Source organism: Somniosus microcephalus, chromosome 28 (genome assembly GCF_052327205.1).
Source record: "Somniosus microcephalus isolate GS21.2 chromosome 28, FLI_Smic_1.0, whole genome shotgun sequence".
Taxonomy (NCBI): domain Eukaryota; kingdom Metazoa; phylum Chordata; class Chondrichthyes; order Squaliformes; family Somniosidae; genus Somniosus; species Somniosus microcephalus.
Genome location: NC_141014.1, coordinates 22372334 through 22391505, shown reverse-complemented (window position 1 = coordinate 22391505; position 19172 = coordinate 22372334). Strand labels below are relative to the sequence as shown.

The 19172-nt window shown below is 45.2% G+C and overlaps 1 protein-coding gene across 1 annotated transcript in view; it reads left to right on the top strand.

The window, feature by feature from the left end:
• The window catches only part of LOC147099438 (glutamate receptor ionotropic, NMDA 2B-like), a 763081-nt gene that overhangs the window by 726525 nt on the left and 17384 nt on the right, over positions 1–19172 (top strand). The window contains exons 5-10 of the mRNA XM_085969586.1: positions 354–522; positions 2293–2446; positions 5751–5876; positions 6939–7168; positions 11882–12042; positions 16677–16864. Coding sequence (XP_085825712.1) covers positions 354–522; positions 2293–2446; positions 5751–5876; positions 6939–7168; positions 11882–12042; positions 16677–16864 — 1028 coding nt within the window. The remainder of the gene's footprint in view (positions 1–353; positions 523–2292; positions 2447–5750; positions 5877–6938; positions 7169–11881; positions 12043–16676; positions 16865–19172) is intronic.

The following is a 19172-nucleotide window of genomic DNA, read 5'->3' as shown; positions in this document are numbered from 1 at the left end:
CCTGATCGGCACGGAGAAAATCCTTAATATCTATGGGAAGGTGGCCAGAGTGGACAAATAAAATACCTGTTGGCCTTGTTGTTTGAGTAGGGATTGGTTTGTTTGTCAGAAAGGTCTGAAAATGGGGTGTAGAGCCAGAAAATGCTTTAGAAATGGAGCAACAGGGGGCTAAAACACGGAAATAAAAGCCACAATGATGGAGAACGTGGAAATGTTGCAGTGGAGAGTAGATCCTGAATTTGGGACTGAGGTACGTTATAAGGGCAGTGTAAGGGGAAGGCAACCATCTCTGCAAGAATCGTCATCAGTTCATCACAAAAAAAGGAAATAATTATTTTTTCTATTGCTTCCAGTAACGAAACTGAAGGAGGGATCTATATCAAGCGGTGCTGTAAAGGATTTTGCATTGACATTCTGAAGAAAATTGCAAAGTACGTCAAGTTTACATATGATTTATATCTGGTGACAAATGGAAAACACGGGAAGAAAATCAACGGGACGTGGAATGGCCTCGTTGGAGAAGTAAGTCGATCCGCTTTAATTATTGCAAAACGGAATCACTGCTGTTTGGGTGTCACAATGAACCAAAAGGTCACACTGTGCCCCTAGAAGCTGAGTGAGTTAATGCAGGTACAGGAGTGTCGTGGTTATGGCATGGGGCTAGTAACATAAGAACATAAGAAACAGGAGCAGGAGTAGGCCAATCGGCCCCTCGAGCCTGCTCCGCCATTCAATAAGATCATGGCTGATCCAATCTTGGCCTCAACACCACTTTCCCGCTCTCTCCCCACACCCATCGACTCTCTTGTAGTTCAAATGTCTGTCAATCTCCGCCTTGAATATATTCACTGACTCCGCCTCCACAGCTCTCCGGGGTAGAGAATTCCAAAGATTCACGACCCTCTGAGAGAAGAAATTCCTCCTCATCTCCGTCTTAAATGGGTGAAACTATGCCCCCTAGTTCTAGATTCCCCCACTAGGGGAAACATCCTCTCAGCATCCACCCTGTCAATCCCCCTCAGAACCTTATATGTTTCAATAAGATCACCTCTCATTCTTCTAAACTCCAATGAGTATAGGCCCAACCTGCTCAACCTTTCATCATACGTCAACCCCTTCATCCCAGGAATCAACCTCGTGAACCTTCTCTGAACTGCCTCCAATGCAAGTATATCCTTCCTTAAATGTGGAGACCAAAACTGTACAAAGTACTCCAGGTGCGGTCTGACCAACGCCCTGTACAGTTGCATCAAAACTTCCCTACTTTTATACTCCATACCCCTTGCAATAAAGGCCAATATTCCATTAGCCTTCCTACTTACTTGCCACACCTGCATGCTAACGTTTTGTGTTTCATGTACTAGGACCCCCAGATCCTTTTGTACCACAGCATTTTGTAGTCTCTCTCCATTTAAATAATGGAGGGTGTGAGTTCACAATCCCACCATGGCAAGTTATGAACTTATACCTAATTATTTGTGGGCAGCCATCAGAAGAAAATGACCATAAACGAATATGGGTTTGTGATTTCAAAGTTGGTGAAATAGTGGTTGCGGTCCAACTAATGACAGGTTCAAGGCATGCTTTCTTAAAAAGGTTTATAAATGGCCTGATGAGGATTGAGGTAAGAAAACATCTTTTAAAAAAAAACATTAATAAAAGTTAAATGATAGAACATGCAGTGGTAAGGTGTAGTAGAGAGGGAAGCAAAGCTAAATTCCCAAGAGGGCTGTCTCACAAATTGTGTAGCACTTAGGAAATATGCCCAAGAGGCATCTTAATCCACAGGTCATGAGTTCAAATCCTGCCATGGAACATTGTGAAATCAAATTCAACAAATTTGGCAATTTTGTGGGTTGGCGCCGGGAAAAATAACCATGAAAGCTGGCGGATTGTTGTAAAAATTCAAATGGTTCCCTAATGCTCTTGAGGGAAGACTACCTGCCACCCCTACCTAGTCTGGCCACCACCTGACAATGTGCTTGACTCCTAATGCACAACAGGCGTGAGTGAATTGGCAGCCTGTTTTCACACCCCGCCCAATTTCACGTTCCATTTAAGACCAAGAGGAGACCTGACAGACGTCTTCCAAATTTTGAAGGAATCCGATGGGGTGGACGTGAGGAAAATGTTCCCACTTGTGGATAAATCCAGAACAAGGGGGTAAAACTATATGGTTCAAATAAAGAATAAAGGAGATGGGTTGTGCCAATTGCCTCATTATTGGGGGATGATTGTAACAGCGACATAACTAATGTTCATCTTTGTAACAGTACTGTTCTCTATTGGCAGGTGGTACGGAAGCGGGCACAGATGGCCGTCGGCTCCCTGACTATCAATGAAGAACGATCAGAGGTGGTGGACTTCTCGGTCCCTTTTATAGAGACTGGGATCAGTGTTATGGTGTCACGGAGCAACGGGACTGTGTCACCCTCTGCGTTTCTGGGTAACTGATGATCGGTTTCAGTCTGCGGGTTAAAGTTCAAGGTTCCTTCATTTTGTTTGAGTGGTCAAAGGACATAGTCGCCTGTGTAACCCCCGTTAGACATCTGGTTAAGTGGAGCGTTTCACTGTAACACCAACTACCCGGGTACTTCCACCTGATATCTGTCCTGTCTTTACCCGATCATTACCAGCCTCAGGGGCCACAGAAATCTCAGAGGAATGAATCGTCCTCACATTTACCATCCATGATTTGGTGTCTCAACAAGGTCGTCACACCATTGAACTGAAAGATGGCCCTGTTGTCTGTAAATCGAAAAAAGTAATTTCTATTCTGCATCTTGCCCGTCCCTCTCCAAGTATAGTTCCCTTGCTTCTTCCCAAAATGCACAGCAAGCTCCAGCAATCACGCTCTGAACAACATGGCAACTGGACAGGGCATCTTCCTGCTTTGGGGCATGTCTTCAAGTCCAGCTCAGGATAATGGGATGAAGGTATCCAATCCACAATGGGAGTTTGGTTGAAGGCTTCCATTCTATAATGGGAGATTGGTTGAAGGCTTCCATTCTATAATGGGAGATTGGTTGAAGGCTTCCATTCTATAATGGGAGATTGGTTGAGGAATTCCATTCTATAATGGAAGATTGATTGAAGGATTCCATTCTATAATGGGAGATTGATTGAAGGATTCCATTCTATAATGGGAGATTGATTGAAGGACTCCATTCTATAATGGGAGATTGATTGAAGGATTCCATTCTATAATGGGAGATTGATTGAAGGACTCCATTCTATAATGGGAGATTGATTGAAGGATTCCATTCTATAATGGGAGATTGGTTGAAGGATTCCATTCTATAATGGGAGATTGATTGAAGGACTCCATTCTATAATGGGAGTTTGGTTGAAGGACTCCATTCTATAATGTGAGATTGATTGAAGGATTCCATTCTATAATGGGAGATTGATTGAAGGACTCCATTCTATAATGGGAGATTGGTTGAAGGACTCCATTCTACAATGGGAGATTGGTTGAAGGACTCCATTCTATAATGGGAGATTGGTTGAAGGATTCCATTCTATAATGGGAGATTGGTTGAAGGACTCCATTCTATAATGGGAGATTGGTTGAAGGATTCCATTCTATAATGGGAGATTGGTTGAAAAATTCCATTCTATAATGGAAGATTGATTGAAGGATTCCATTCTATAATGGGAGATTGATTGAAGGACTCCATTCTATAATGGGAGATTGATTGAAGGATTCCATTCTATAATGGGAGATTGGTTGAAGGATTCCATTCTATAATGGGAGATTGATTGAACGACTCCATTCTATAATGGGAGATTGATTGAAGGATTCCATTCTATAATGGGAGATTGATTGAAGGACTCCATTCTATAATGGGAGATTGATTGAAGGATTCCATTCTATAATGGGAGATTGATTGAAGGATTCCATTCTATAATGGGAGATTGATTGAAGGATTCCATTCTATAATGGGAGATTGATTGAAGGACTCCATTCTATAATGGGAGATTGGTTGAAGGACTCCATTCTATAATGGGAGATTGGTTGAAGGACTCCATTCTATAATGGGAGATTGGTTGAAGGACTCCATTCTATAATGGGAGATTGATTGAAGGACTCCATTCTATAATGGGAGATTGATTAAAGGACTCCATTCTATAATGGGAGATTGGTTGAAGGACTCCTTTCTATAATGGGAGATTGGTTGAAGGATTCCATTCTATAATGGGAGATTGGTTGAAGGATTCCATTCTATAATGGGAGATTGGTTGAAGGATTCCATTCTATAATGGGAGATTGGTTGAAGGACTCCACTCTATAATGGGAGATTGATTGAAGGACTCCATTCTATAATGGGAGATTGGTTGAAGGACTCCATTCTATAATGGGAGATTGGTTGAAGGATTCCATTCTATAATGGGAGTTTGGTTAAAGGACTCCATTCTATAATGGGAGATTGGTTGAAGGACTCCATTCTATAATGGGAGATTGGTTGAAGGACTCCATTCTATAATGGGAGATTGATTGAAGGACTCCATTCTATAATGGGAGATTGGTTGAAGGACTCCATTCTATAATGGGAGATTGGTTGAAGGACTCCATTCTATAATGGGAGATTGGTTGAGGAATTCCATTCCATAATGGGAGATTGATTGTAGGACTCCATTCTATAATGGGAGATTGATTGAAGGACTCCATTCTATAATGGGAGTTTGGTTGAAGGACTCCATTCTATAATGTGAGATTGGTTGAAGGACTCCATTCTATAATGGGAGATTGATTGAAGGACTCCATTCTATAATGGGAGATTGATTGAAGGACTCCATTCTATAATGGGAGATTGATTGAAGGATTCCATTCTATAATGGGAGATTGGTTGAGGAATTCCATTCTATAATGGAAGATTGATTGAAGGATTCCGTTCTATAATGGGAGATTGATTGAACGACTCCATTCTATAATGGGAGATTGATTGAAGGATTCCATTCTATAATGGGAGATTGATTGAATGACTCCATTCTATAATGGGAGATTGGTTGAAGGATTCCATTCTATAATGGGAGATTGGTTGTAGGATTCCATTCTATAATGGGAGATTGGTTGAAGGATTCCATTCTATAATGGGAGATTGGTTGAAGGATTCCACTCTATAATGGGAGATTGATTGAAGGACTTCATTCTATAACGTGAGTTTGGTTGAAGGACTCCATTCTATAATGGGAGATTGATTGAAGGACTCCATTCTATAATGGGAGATTGATTGAAGGATTCCATTCTATAATGGGAGATTGATTGAAGGACTCCATTCTATAATGGGAGATTGATTGAAGGATTCCATTCTATAATGGGAGTTTGATTGAAGGACTCCATTCTATAATGGGAGATTGATTGAAGGACTCCATTCTATAATGGGAGATTGGTTGAAGGACTCCATTCTATAATGGGAGATTGGTTGAAGGACTCCATTCTATAATGTTATGTGCAATAAATGCCAGCCTTGCTAGCGACGCCCATATCCCGAGAATGAATTATTTTTTTAACTCAAACTTCTCTCGCCTCTACCTAACCATGCTTCACCTCAGTAAAGTCTCCACATTCTCTTTTAAGACCACAATCCCTGTTTGGATGGTTAAAAAAATTCAGAACTGTGCTGATTGGCTGTTCTTTCTCTCACTGCTGAGCTTCCAGTGACAGCTCTGTCTTGGTGGGGAGGGGGTTAATGTCTGAAGTGGCGAGGTCATGGACTCTAACACTTTATTATTTTTTGATGCTGCAGAGCCATTCAGCGCAGATGTCTGGGTGATGATGTTCGTGATGCTCCTGATTGTCTCGGCTGTCGCAGTTTTTGTCTTTGAGTACTTCAGCCCTGTGGGATACAACCGGTGCCTGGCTGATGGAAGGGGTAAACTGCTGCATTTGTGCCATTAACCTCTTACCGCTCCACTTATTCTATATATAAACCATCTTGGAAACTTACAGTTGGATATGAACGGAATACCTGCCTAACCCAATCACAGAGTAACAATAAACAGCAGCACTTCCTGCCTAGCGTTTACAGATCTTATCTGGGTATCTGTCATAATCTACATTACTATCGAAATCCACCAATTAGATTCCAGCCTGTAACTCACTCCCGGGTATCTGTTATTCTATATATAATCCACCCAAACCCCTTGATTAGAGTCCAAACCGTAACTCACTCCTGGGTATCTGTTATTCGATATATAATCCACCTGAACCCCTCGTTTAGATTCCAGCCTCTAATTCACTCCCGGGTATCTGTTATTCGATATATAATCCACCAAACCCCTCGATTACATTCCAGCCTGTAACTCACTCCCGGGTATCTGTTATTCTATATATAATCCACCCGAACCCCTTGATTAGATTCCAAACTGTAACTCACTCCCGGGTATCTATTATTCTATATACAACCACCACCCTAACCTTTTGATTACATTCCAGCTTGTAACTGACTCCTGGGTATCTGTTATGCTAGATATAACCCCACCATCCACCCACCCCCCCCGCCACCCCAAACCCCTTGATCAGATTCCAGTCTGCAGGATACCTTTCCCTTCCCGAACCCAGGGCCATTGAGGTACTTGGAGCAGCCTAACTGGCCGACTAACAGTCAAAGTCTAGCCCCTGGCCTGCCAGCTGGTTTTGTCTCACTCCGCAGCGGGGGAGCTACGGGTTAATCAGCCAGGGCACATGGTCCTGGTCACAGCTTCATGGACGCTTCAATGTTGGGTGAAGATCCGATCAGGCTCGGCTTTGACACCTGCCTTGTTGACTTGTGCATCAACACTGTGATACTGGGTGAAGAGCCAAATGGCTGCCAGCATTCATGGGCCTGTACCCTTGCAAGACCTTTGGGTGGGTGGGACGAGACTGGGGCGGGTAAGACACTCTCACTGCAGCCTTCAAAGCGTTTAACTTTCCCGTATCTTCTTGCGCTCAGAACCAGGAGGGCCTTCTTTCACCATCGGCAAAGCCATTTGGCTGCTCTGGGGCCTCGTTTTCAATAACTCCGTGCCGGTCCAGAACCCGAAGGGAACGACGAGTAAGATTATGGTGTCGGTCTGGGCCTTCTTCGCTGTGATCTTCCTGGCCAGTTACACAGCCAACCTCGCTGCATTCATGATCCAAGAGGAATACGTGGACCAAGTATCAGGCCTCAGCGATAAGAAGGTAAGGCTCCAACCATCTCCAACCAGGACCGTGTGCTTGAATAGCCGAGCGAGTATTTCATATAATATTGCGTATTCTACATCAGGAAACTAGGTTCCCTTCAGGATTCTACCTTATAAATTGATGATCATTATTCGCATGTGTCACAAGGCATTTATTATTTTTTAACTTTGTATGTGGGCTTGGTTCACTTGACACACCTTACAGTGGTTGGTTTTACCAGAGGTGAGGAGCATGGACAGGAACACAAATACCGAAACAGGGGTTCACTTTACATCATCCCAGACTATCAGGGATTGGGCACTGGACCGTGTGTGTGGGAGTGAAACACAGAGTTAGTGGGTGAGACACCACGGGGATTATTTTACCTGGACTCGCCAGGCCGAAACTCACGGGATAGGATGGAACGCCGGTTTTGCACCAATATTACTAGACACGATGGGCCGATCTGTGCCATAAATGATTCCAGGATTTTATCACTCCATTGACCTCAATGGAGAGTAAATCAACGCTGTTTTTTATGCCAGTCAGAAAGAATTCTTTGACAGCACAGTAAAAGATCAAGGGGAAATAATTGGGTTGATTTGCGCCTCTCGTTAGGGGGGGCGCAAATGGGGCACAAATTGCCTAGTGCCCAGGTGTGGCACCGCTGACGCCTCCCTCAAAATTCAGCGGGAGGTGGTAGCCAGTAGCGCCCTGTGGTGCTGCGCCGCCGGCGATGACATCATCGCCGTGCGCAGCACCCCGCTCGCGCCCTGGCCGCAAACTTGGGTTGCATCCCCTGACCTATTACTGGATGATTTGTCCGACAGGGTCAGGGGGGCGCGTTTTTTCAGCCGCGGCGGCACTACTTAAAGGGCAGGTGTCGGGCGGCCATTTTATTTTGGGCCAACTGCCAGCGCCTGCCCCCTTCCCCCTTTTTTCTCGGGGTGGCCGGCCGCGATCGCTCAGCCTGACACTCCTCTTGAGTGCTGGGCTGTTTTCCCGGCACCCCGCTCCCCGGTGGTCCAGCAGGGTCCCGGTGTGCGCAGCGCTAGGCCCCTCCCCTTTACTCAGGGGAGGGAGGCCTGCGATGATGCGCTTGGCGCTGTTGCACCTAGTGCTGCGATATTCAGCTGTAGCGCCCCAAGAAGTAGGTGGAGCGCTTCCAGTAGAGCCCCGGCTCCTGCTTGGGGCGCTGCAACTGAATTTCAGGCAGAAGGACGCTAATTTTTTCGGGGGGGCTAAAATTAGCGCCCCGTCGACGTTAGCGCCCCGAAAGGGGCAACATCGAATTTTTTCCCCCTGCTTTAACAATACCCCCTCGAGCGAAACAGTTTGGTGTTTTCCTCTGGAGTTACTGATACTGGGAAGACCTACACTATTCAAGGAGACATGGCAACCAACATGAGCAGCCAAACGGATCTGGCACAGCCAAGCTCCATCACTCCGGCAGTCTCTGTAGCCTTTGTTCAGCTAGGAAAGCCACCTCGACAGCACTTGATACTGGCCTCACTAATCAATGGAGATATTCAGTGCAGGTTTCACTTTATGAGATTTACAATGAATATTTCTCGGACCTATTGGATGCAAACTTTAATAAGCCAGCAACGTCAAAACCCGCGAGCCTGTGACGATCAGAAAGGGAATGGTTAGGCAGGGTTTAACACCAGTGTTGCACCCTATCCCATCAGTGGGTTAGGTTAAAATTGCTTCCCATGTGTTTTCTTTTAATTCATTCTCGGGAAGTTGGCCTCGCTGGCAAGGCCAGCATTTATTGCACATCCCGAGTTACCCTGAGAAGGTGGGGAGGTGGGCCTTCTTTGTGAACTGCTGCAGCCTTGTTATTCTTTGATACAACTGAGTGGCTTTCTCGGCAATGTTCCCTGTAGGCTGCACTATGTCCTGTTTCTTTCAACGCGCGATTCCTTAAAAGATCTGCGCACGCACGGATTTTCAATGTAAAAGCTTGTGAGTGGCCTGCACGGGGCCTGCCAGATTACTGCACAGCCACGCGCGTGCGCAGCTTAGAGGGAACAATGGCCCAAAATTTGCGATCGGAGGCTTCCCGCGCGCGGATGACTCCGACCTGTAAAAAATCGACGTATTTACCTGGTGGCCCGGGAGGTGAGGAGGCTTGCGATCCTGGGCCTCTCCGGGTACGCGCGGGCAGAGGCCCACGTATCCCAGGGGCGCAGGCGGTTCGCAAGCGCCCCTGGGATCATATGGGCCGGCCCAACCAATAAAAGAAGGGAATCCCCATTCATACCCATGGGAGTCCCGTATATACGGAAACACCATAAGTATGAATGGGGATCACTTAAAAAATACACAAACACATGAAATATTTTTTTTATTACATATTTGAAATGCCATATAATTAAATATTTTAAACAAATATATAATTTTTTGAAAAAAACATGTTGATGTTTTAACGGGGCTCAAAATAAACTTACCTTATTGGACTTACCTTCAATGTATAAATAAGAGATAAAATTTTATTTTTCTATTTTTTAAAACTCTTATGCTGGTAAAAGCAGGCCTTACGCTTGCTTTTACCGGGCGTAAGAATTTCACGGGCATTCAGCAGGCGGAGGTTGGGCAAATAGCGCAATTCTCCACCCGCAGAGGCCCGTCTCCCGGGGATGCGGAGGATCTGTCAAGAGGATTCTTGACAGATCGCAAGTTCCGGGTTTTAGCACATGCGCTTTGCACGCCTAAACCTGGCACTTGCGCGGCCCCTACGGGCGCGTACGCATCTCGTAGGGGTCGCAAAATACGGCCCATTGTTTCTAGGTCACTTCACAGAGCAGCTAAGAGCCAACCACGCCAGTGTGGGGCTGGAGTCACATGTAAGTCAGACCGGCTACGGGCGGCAGGTTAAGGACATTAGTGACAGAAGGCAGAGGGTGATGGTGGAAGGTTGTTTTTGTGACTGGAAGCCTGTGTCCAGTGGGGTACCGCAGGGATCGGTGCTGGGTCCCTTGCTGTTTGTGGTCTACATTAATGATTTGGATGTGAATGTAAAAGGTATGATCAGTAAGTTCGCAGATGACATGAAAATTGGTGGGGTGGTAAATAGCGAGGCGGGAAGCCTTAGGCTACAGGATGATATAGATGGGTTGGTCAGATGGGTGGAACAGTGGCAAATGGAATTTAACCCTGAAAAGTGTGAGGTGATGCATTTTGGACGGACTAACAAGGCAAGGGAATACACAATGAATGGTAAGACCCTAGGAAAGACAGAGGATCAGAGGGACCTTGGTGTGCATGTACATAGATCCCTGAAGGCAGCAGAACAGGTGGATAAAGTGGTTAAAAAGGCATATGGGATACTTGCCTTCATTAGCCGAGGCATAGAATATAAGAGCAGGGAGGTTATGATGGAGCTGTACAAAACGCTTGTGGAGTACTGTGTGCAGTTCTGGTCACCACACTATAGGAAGGATGTGATTGCTTTGGAGAGGGTGCAGAGGAGATTCACCAGGATGTTACCTGGACTGGAGCGCTTCAGCTATGAAGAAAGACTGGACAGGCTGGGGTTGTTTTCCTTGGAGCAGAGAAGGCTGAGGGGGGACCTGATTGAGGTATACAAAATTATGAGGGGCATAGATAGGGTGGATAGAAAGGAACTTTTCCCCTTAGTAGAGGGGTCAATAACAAGGGGGCATAGATTCAAAGTAAGGGGCAGGAGGTTTAGAGGGGATTTGAGGAAAAACTTTTTCACCCAGAGGGTGGTTAGAATCTGGAACTCACTGCCTGAAAGGGTGGTAGAGGCAGGAACCCTCACAACATTCAAGAAGCATTTGGATGAGCGCTTGAAATGCCATAGCATACAAGGCTACGGACCAAATGCTGGAAAATGGGACTAGATTAGATAGGGCTTGATGGCCGGCGTGGACGCGATGGGCCAAAGGGCCTCTTTCTGTGCTGTATAACTCTATGACTCTATGAAATCAGTTGGGTTTTTTACCACAATCTGACAGCTTCGTGGTCACTTTTACTGTTACCGGCTTTTTATTGAAACTGTTCTGCCGGATCATTAGTCCAGGCCCTTGGATTTTTTTAAAATTTGTTTATGGGATGTGGGCGTCGCTGGCAAGGCCAGCATTTATTGCCCATCCATAATTGCCCCTTGAGAAGGTGGTGGTGAGCCACCTTCTTGAATCGCTGCAGTCCGTGTGGTGAAGGTATTCCCACAGTGCTGTTAGGGAGGGAGTTCCCAGATTTTGATCCAGCGACGAGGAAGGAACAGCAAAATATTTCGAAGTCAGAATGGTGTGTGACTTGGAGGGGAACTTGGAGGTGGGGGTGTTCCTATGCGCCTGCTGCCCTTGTCCTTCTAGGTGGAAGAGGTCACGGGTTTGGAAGGTGTTGCCGAAGAAGCCTTGGCGAGTTGCTGCAGTGCATCTTGTAGATGGTACACACTGCAGCCATGGTGCACCGGTGGTGGAGGGGGTGAATGTTTAAGGTGGTGGACGGGGTGCCAATCATGCGGGCTGCTTTGCCCTGGATGGTGTCGAGCTTTTTGAGTGTTGTTGGAGCTGCACTCATCCAGGCAAGTGAAGAGAATTCCATCACACTCCTGACTTGTGCCTTGTAGATGGTAGAAAGGCTAGTCCAGTCACATGACCACTACACTACCGGGCCCTGTGTGAGTGAGTGAGCCACCGTGTCATTTAGAATAGACCTGAATCTCAGTCAGCATCAGTTTGCCTTTTTCTCTCTCCGCAGTTTCAAAGACCGTATGATTTTTCTCCTGCTTTTCGGTTCGGGACGGTTCCCAACGGGAGCACAGAGAGGAACATCCGGAACAATTACTTCGAAATGCACAGCTACATGACTAAGTACAACCAGAAGTCGGTGCTGGACGCACTGATAAGCTTGAAGGCAGGGTAAGAATTCTGTGGCATTGGATTCCTGTTGGGAGCATTGGCGGGGTCAGGGCCGGGTCATGAACGGCACATGTATCTGGCAGGTTTTGTTCGGGGAAGAGCTTCACTCTCACGATACAGCTAATTCCTCTGCGTGTTACTCTTAGCCCACGGGCAAATCCTTAGCTTGTGGGATAAATGTAACACACAGAGGTTTTCCCAACTGGATATTAATTTTCCATTTGTGCTATGTTTCGGTTAACGTGCTCTCGCTAATGGACAGTTAACAATGGTGTGAAAATCGCACAGGCTCTGATTTTAACCAGGTCCTTCTGTCCAGAGCCTAGAGGCAGTCCAGGCCAAGGCAGCTAGGCTGATCCTTGATGTTAGAGGGAAGAGCGATAACGGACAACTCAGTGTGCACTCTGGCCTCTGAGTCGGAATGTCATGGGTTCAAGCCCCACTCCAGAGACTTGGACACATAATCTGTGCGGCCGAGCTCCAGTAACAGGAATCTCCCATTTAAACGGCACCTAAATATCCGGAATTCTCTATTAACCGGCAAAATTTCATACTCCGAAAACAACACCTCAAAAACCGGAAATGTTGCCGAGTCCGAGTCCGAGTCTCCAGTGGTGGCCGAGTTAGTCAGTGGGGGTAGTTCTCCAAACTGCCACTACTTGGCTTCTTGGTGCTGTCGGAAGTTATTAAAGCGTTATGGGTTACCCTCAACTGGCAGTACTGTACTTAATCAAGCATCTTCCACCATCCATTTAACACAACATTCTGTAGGTGAGTACCCAATTACCGTATACTGCACATTTCTTGTTTTTTTTATTTTTGTTTGTTAAAAATAGCCTCAGTAGATAACCCTCTCCGTCATCCGGAATTTTTAATCAACCGGCAGCATCCCGGTCCCGTCGGTGCCGGATACCAAAGAGTTTCCTGTATAAGATTGAGCCCCCTTTCCCCTGCATTCCATCACCAAAAGAAATAGTTTCTCCGTATCTACCCTATCTAGAAGCATTAGGAACAAGGTGGATGAATTAGTTGTGGAAATAGAGGTAAACAAGTATGATTTGATTGGGATTACAGAAACGTGGCTGCAGGGTGGGCAAGGCTGGGAACTTAACATCCAGGGATATACAATATTTAGGAAGGATCGGCAAAAAGGTAGGGGAGGTGGGGTAGCATTGCTGGTAAAGGAGGGGATTAATGCAATGGAAAGGAAGGATATTAACTCGGATGAAACGGAATCTGTATGGGTAGAAATGAGAAATAGCAAGGGGAGGAAAACGTTAGTGGGTGTGATATATAGGCCTCCAAATAGTAATATGGAGGTGAGGGAAGGCATAAAAAGGGAAATTAGAGAAGCGTGCGATAAGAGCACAGCTGTCATCATGGGTGACTTTAATTTACATATTGATTGGACTACCCAAATTAGTAAAAATTCTGAGGAGGAGGAATTCCTGGAATGTTTTCGGGACGGTTATCTGGACCAATATGTCGAGGAGCCGACTCGAGATCAGGCCATTTTAGACTGGGTATTGTGCAATGAGAAGGGACTTATCAGCAATCTTCTTGTACGAGGCCCCTTGGGTCAGAGCGATCATAATATGATCGAGCTCTCAGTCGAGATGGAGAGTGAGGAAATTGAATCAGAGACTAAGGTCCAGAACTTAAATAAAGGGAATTACGAGGGTATGAGACGGGAATTGGGTAAGATTGATTGGGTGGTGTTTCTGGGGGGATTGACAGTGGATAGACAATGGCAAGCATTCAAAGATAGAATGGAAGAATTCCAGAACATGTTTATACCGGTTTGGCATAAAAATAAACCTAAAAAGGTGACTCAACCGTGGATAACGAGGGAAATTAGGGACAGCATAAAATCAAAAAAAAGGGCATATCAACTGGCAAAAAAAAGCACCAGACCGGAAGATTGGGGGCAGTACAGGATACAGCAAAAGAGGACAAAGGGATTAATCAGGAAGGGGAAAATAGAATACGAAAGTAAACTTGCAGCAAACATAAAGACAGACTGCAAAAGCTTTTATCGGTATATCAGGAGGAAAAGACTGGTAAAATCCCAAGTCGGTCCCTTGCAGTCCGATTCGGGAGAATATATAATGGAGAATAAGGAAATGGCAGACCAATTAAACTCATACTTTGGTTCTGTATTCACAAAGGAGGACACAAATAACCTCCCAGGAATATCGGCAAACATAGGGACTAATGAGAGGGAGGAGCTGACAGAAATTAGTATCTCTAGGGATATGGTGTTGGGTAAGTTGAGGGGACTGAAGGCCGACAAATCCCCGGGGCCTGATAAACTACATCCTAGGGTACTTAAGGAGGTGGCCCTGGAGATAGCAGATGCTCTAAGGATCATCTTCCGGAACTCCATTGACTCGGGAACAGTACCCGTGGATTGGAGGGTAGCTAATGTTACCCCAATATTTAAAAAGGGGGGTAGAGAGAAAGCAGGGAATTATAGACCAGTAAGCCTTACATCGGTTGTGGGCAAAATGCTAGAGTCCATTATTAAGGATAAAATAGCGGAGCACTTGACAAATGGGGAAAGGATCGGACAGAGTCAACATGGATTTACAAAGGGTAAATCGTGTTTGACTAATCTGCTGGAATTTTTTGAGGAAGTAACTGGTAAAATAGATGGGGGAGAGCCAGTGGATGTGGTGTACCTTGACTTCCAGAAAGCCTTCGATAAGGTTCCACACAAAAGATTATCATGCAAAATTAAGGCTCATGGAATTGGGGGCAAAGTATTAACGTGGATAGAGAACTGGCTGGCGGATAGAAAACAGAGAGTTGGAATAAACGGCTCGTTTTCGGAGTGGCAGGCAGTGACCAGTGGGGTGCCGCAAGGATCTGTCCTGGGACCCCAGCTGTTCACAATATATATAAATGATCTGGATCAGGGAATTGGATGCAATATTTCCAAATTCGCTGACGACACTAAACTAGGAGGAGGGGTGGGCTCTGATGAGGATGTCAGGAGGCTACAGTGCGATTTGGACAGGTTGGGGGAATGGGCGGATACGTGGCAGATGCACTATAATGTGGATAAATGCGAGGTTATCCACTTTGGGGGTAAAAACAGGAGGGTAGATTATTATCTAAATGGCAATAGATTGGGAGATGGGGAAGTGCAGAGGGACCTGGGTGTTCTTGTGCACCAGTCACTGAAGGAGAGCATGCAGGTGCAACAGGCGATTAAGAAGGCAAATGGTATGTTGGCCTTCATATCAAGGGGGTTCGAGTATAGGAATAGGGATACCTTACTACAGCTGTACAAGGTGCTGGTGAGACCGCATCTGGAGTATTGTGTACAGTTTTGGTCGCCCCATCTGCGGAAGGATGTTCTTGCCATGGAAAGAGTGCAACGGCGATTCACCAGGCTGATACCTGGAATGGCGGGAATGACCTACGAAGAGAGATTAAATAGTTTGGGCTTGTACTCACTGGAGTTTAGAAGATTGAGAGGGGATCTCATCGAAACATATAAAATTATGGCAGGCCTGGGCAGGCTGAATTCAGAGAGAATGTTTCCAATGGCCGGGGAGCACAGAACCAGGGGCCACAGTCTAAAAATAGCGGGCAAATCATTTAAAACAGAGATGAGGAAGAATTTCTTCACTCAAAGAGTGGTGAGCCTGTGGAATTCCCTGCCACAGAGGGCTGTGAAGGCTAATTCAATAAATATTTTCAAGAGAGAATTGGATATATTTCTGAAGGCTAAGGGGATTAAGGGTTACGGAGAAAAGGCGGGGACGGGGTACTGAACTGGTAAGATCAGCTATGATCTCAGACGAAGATCAGCCATGATCTCATTGAATGGCGGAGCAGGCTCGAAGGGCCGAATGGCCTACTCCTGTTCCTATCTCTATGTTTCTATCGCGAGTCCCTTTATCATTTTAAAACACCTCGATTAGATCACCCCTTCGAAACTCAAGGGAATACAAGCCGCGTTTATGCAACCTGTCCTCATAATTTAACCCTTTAAGCCCTGGTCATGCTAAGAACAATTAGAAGTACATGAAGTGACTGAGGCCTGTGGTGGAGTTAAGGAGAACAACACCATCATGAGCCTCGCAGGTAATGCGATGGATTTGAAGTTGAGTTATAAAGGGCAAAAGAGCCATGTGTATCTTATACAGAGTATGGTTACTGGTTGTGTCGCTATCCCCACAGCATGGACTTTAGTGCAAGCTTGGCTCAGTGGCTAACGCCCTGGCCTTTTCAAGAAGGTGCCTCACTCTAGGACTTGAGCCCACATTCTAAGCTGCTGGTTTTCAAACTTTTCAATACAGGGGACCCCCACCATCACCCCACCCCACCCCCAACATATATTAACACACACCCGGGGGTCACACCCAACTGTTGGCATGCTCCAGTGGACCCTGGCCATTCACCTTGTTGCCGATTGTGGGATTGGTGCTCCATGCGAAACGAGTGCTGTTTTTTTTGCCCATGTACCAGCAGTTGCTTCAGAGGAATTCACTACGTGGAGGCGTTGTGATCTCTTTGCGGGGGAGGTCCGGTATAAGCACCAGAATGCCTTTCTTTCTGATGTGCAGTGTGGTTTATGGTCAGTGGAAGCTTGAACTCCGACCCCTGCCATTCCCCCCCCACAGGAAGTTGGATGCTTTCATTTACGATGCGGCTGTGCTGAATTACATGGCCGGGAGGGACGAAGGCTGCAAGCTCGTGACGATCGGCAGCGGCAAGGTATTCGCGACCACCGGCTACGGGATCGCCATCCAGAAGAACAGCGGCTGGAAACGGGCGGTGGACCTTGCCATCCTGCAGTTATTCGGTGACAGTAAGAGAGAATTTAATCCTCCGCCGTCCTACGCGTCTCTGTAACAGCCAAGGCTGCGACTCTGCAGTGCCCAGGGTGTGACTGCGCGGCAGAGCAAAGCAGCTGTGGTGGAGAATGGGAGGTGAAGTAGAAACTGGGTTAGACCAGAGGCATTTAACCCTGGGGCCTAGAATTACTTCTGCAATTACACCCTCGTGGCAGTGCCTGTGTGATATCAGCAATGAATGAGTTATCACTGTGTGATATCAGCAATGAATGAGTTATCACTGTGTGATATCAGCAATGAATGAGTTACCACTGTGTGACTCCGGCAATGAATGAGTTATCACTGTGTGATATCAGCAATGAATGAGTTATCACTGTGTAATATCAGCAATGAATGAGTTACCACTGTGTGATATCAGCAATGAATGAGTTACCACTGTGTGATATCAGCAATGAATGAGTTACCACTGTGTGATATCAGCAATGAATGAGTTACCACTGTGTGATATCAGCAATGAATGAGGTTTCACTGTGTGATATCAGCAATGAATGAGTTACCACTGTGTGATATCAGCAATGAATGAGTTACCACTGTGTGATATCAGCAATGAATGAGTTACCACTGTGTGATATCAGCAATGAATGAGTTACCACTGTGTGATATCAGCAATGAATGAGTTACCACTGTGTGATATCAGCAATGAATGAGTTACCACTGTGTGATATCAGCAATGAATGAGTTACCACTGTGTGATATCAGCAATGAATGAGTTACCACTGTGTGATATCAGCAATGAATGAGTTACCACTGTGTGATTTCAGCAATGAATGAGTTACCACTGTGTGATGTCAGCAATGAATGAGTTACCACTGTGTGATATCAGCAATGAATGAGTTACCACTGTGTGATGTCAGCAATGAATGAGTTATCACTGTGTGATTTCACCAATGAATTAGTTACCACTGTGTGATATCAGCAATGAATGAATTACCACTGTGTGATATCAGAAGTGAATGAGTTACCACTGTGTGATATCAGCAATGAATGAGTTGTCACTGTGTGATATCAGAAGTGAATGAGTTACCACTGTGTGATATCAGCAATGAATGAGTTATCACTGTGTGATATCAGCAATGAATGAGTTACCACTGTGTGATATCAGCAATGAATTAGTTACCACTGTGTGATATCAGCAATGAATGAGTTACCACTGTGTGATATCAGCAATGAATGAGTTACCACTGTGTGATATCAGCAATGAATGAGTTACCACTGTGTGATATCAGCAATGAATGAGTTACCACTGTGTGATATCAGCAATGAATGAGTTACCACTGTGTGATATCAGCAATGAATTAGTTACCACTGTGTGATATCAGCAATGAATTAGTTATCACTGTGTGATATCAGCAATGAATGAGTTACCACTATGTAATATCAGCAATGAATGAGTTACCACTGTGTGATATCAGAAGTGAATGAGTTACCACTGTGTGATATCAGCAATGAATGAGTTACCACTGTGTAATATCAGCAATGAATGAGTTACCACTGTGTGATATCAGCAATGAATGAGTTACCACTGTGTGATATCAGCAATGAATGAGTTACCACTGTGTGATATCAGAAGTGAATGAGTTACCACTGTGTGATATCAGAAGTGAATGAGTTACCACTGTGTGATATCAGAAGTGAATGAGTTACCACTGTGTGATATCAGCAGTGAATGAGTTACCACTGTGTGATATCAGCAATGAATGAGTTACCACTGTGTGATATCAGAAGTGAATGAGTTACCACTGTGTGATATCAGAAGTGAATGAGTTACCACTGTGTGATATCAGCAGTGAATGAGTTACCACTGTGTGATATCAGCAATGAATGAGTTACCACTGTGTGATATCAGCAATGAATGAGTTACCACTGTGTGATATCAGCAATGAATGAGATACCACTGTGTGATATCAGCAATGAATGAGTTATCACTGTGTGATATCAGCAATGAATGAGTTACCACTGTGTGATATCAGCAATGAATGAGTTACCACTGTGTGATATCAGCAATGAATGAGTTACCACTGTGTGATATCAGCAATGAATGAGTTACCACTGTGTGATATCAGCAATGAATTAGTTATCATTGTGTGATATCAGCAATGAATGAGTTACCACTGTGTGATTTCAGCAATGAATGAGTTATCACTGTGTGATATCAGCAATGAATGAGTTATCACAGTGTGATATCAGCAATGAATGAGTTATCACTGTGTGATATCAGCAATGAATTAGTTACCACTGTGTGATATCAGCAATGAATGAGTT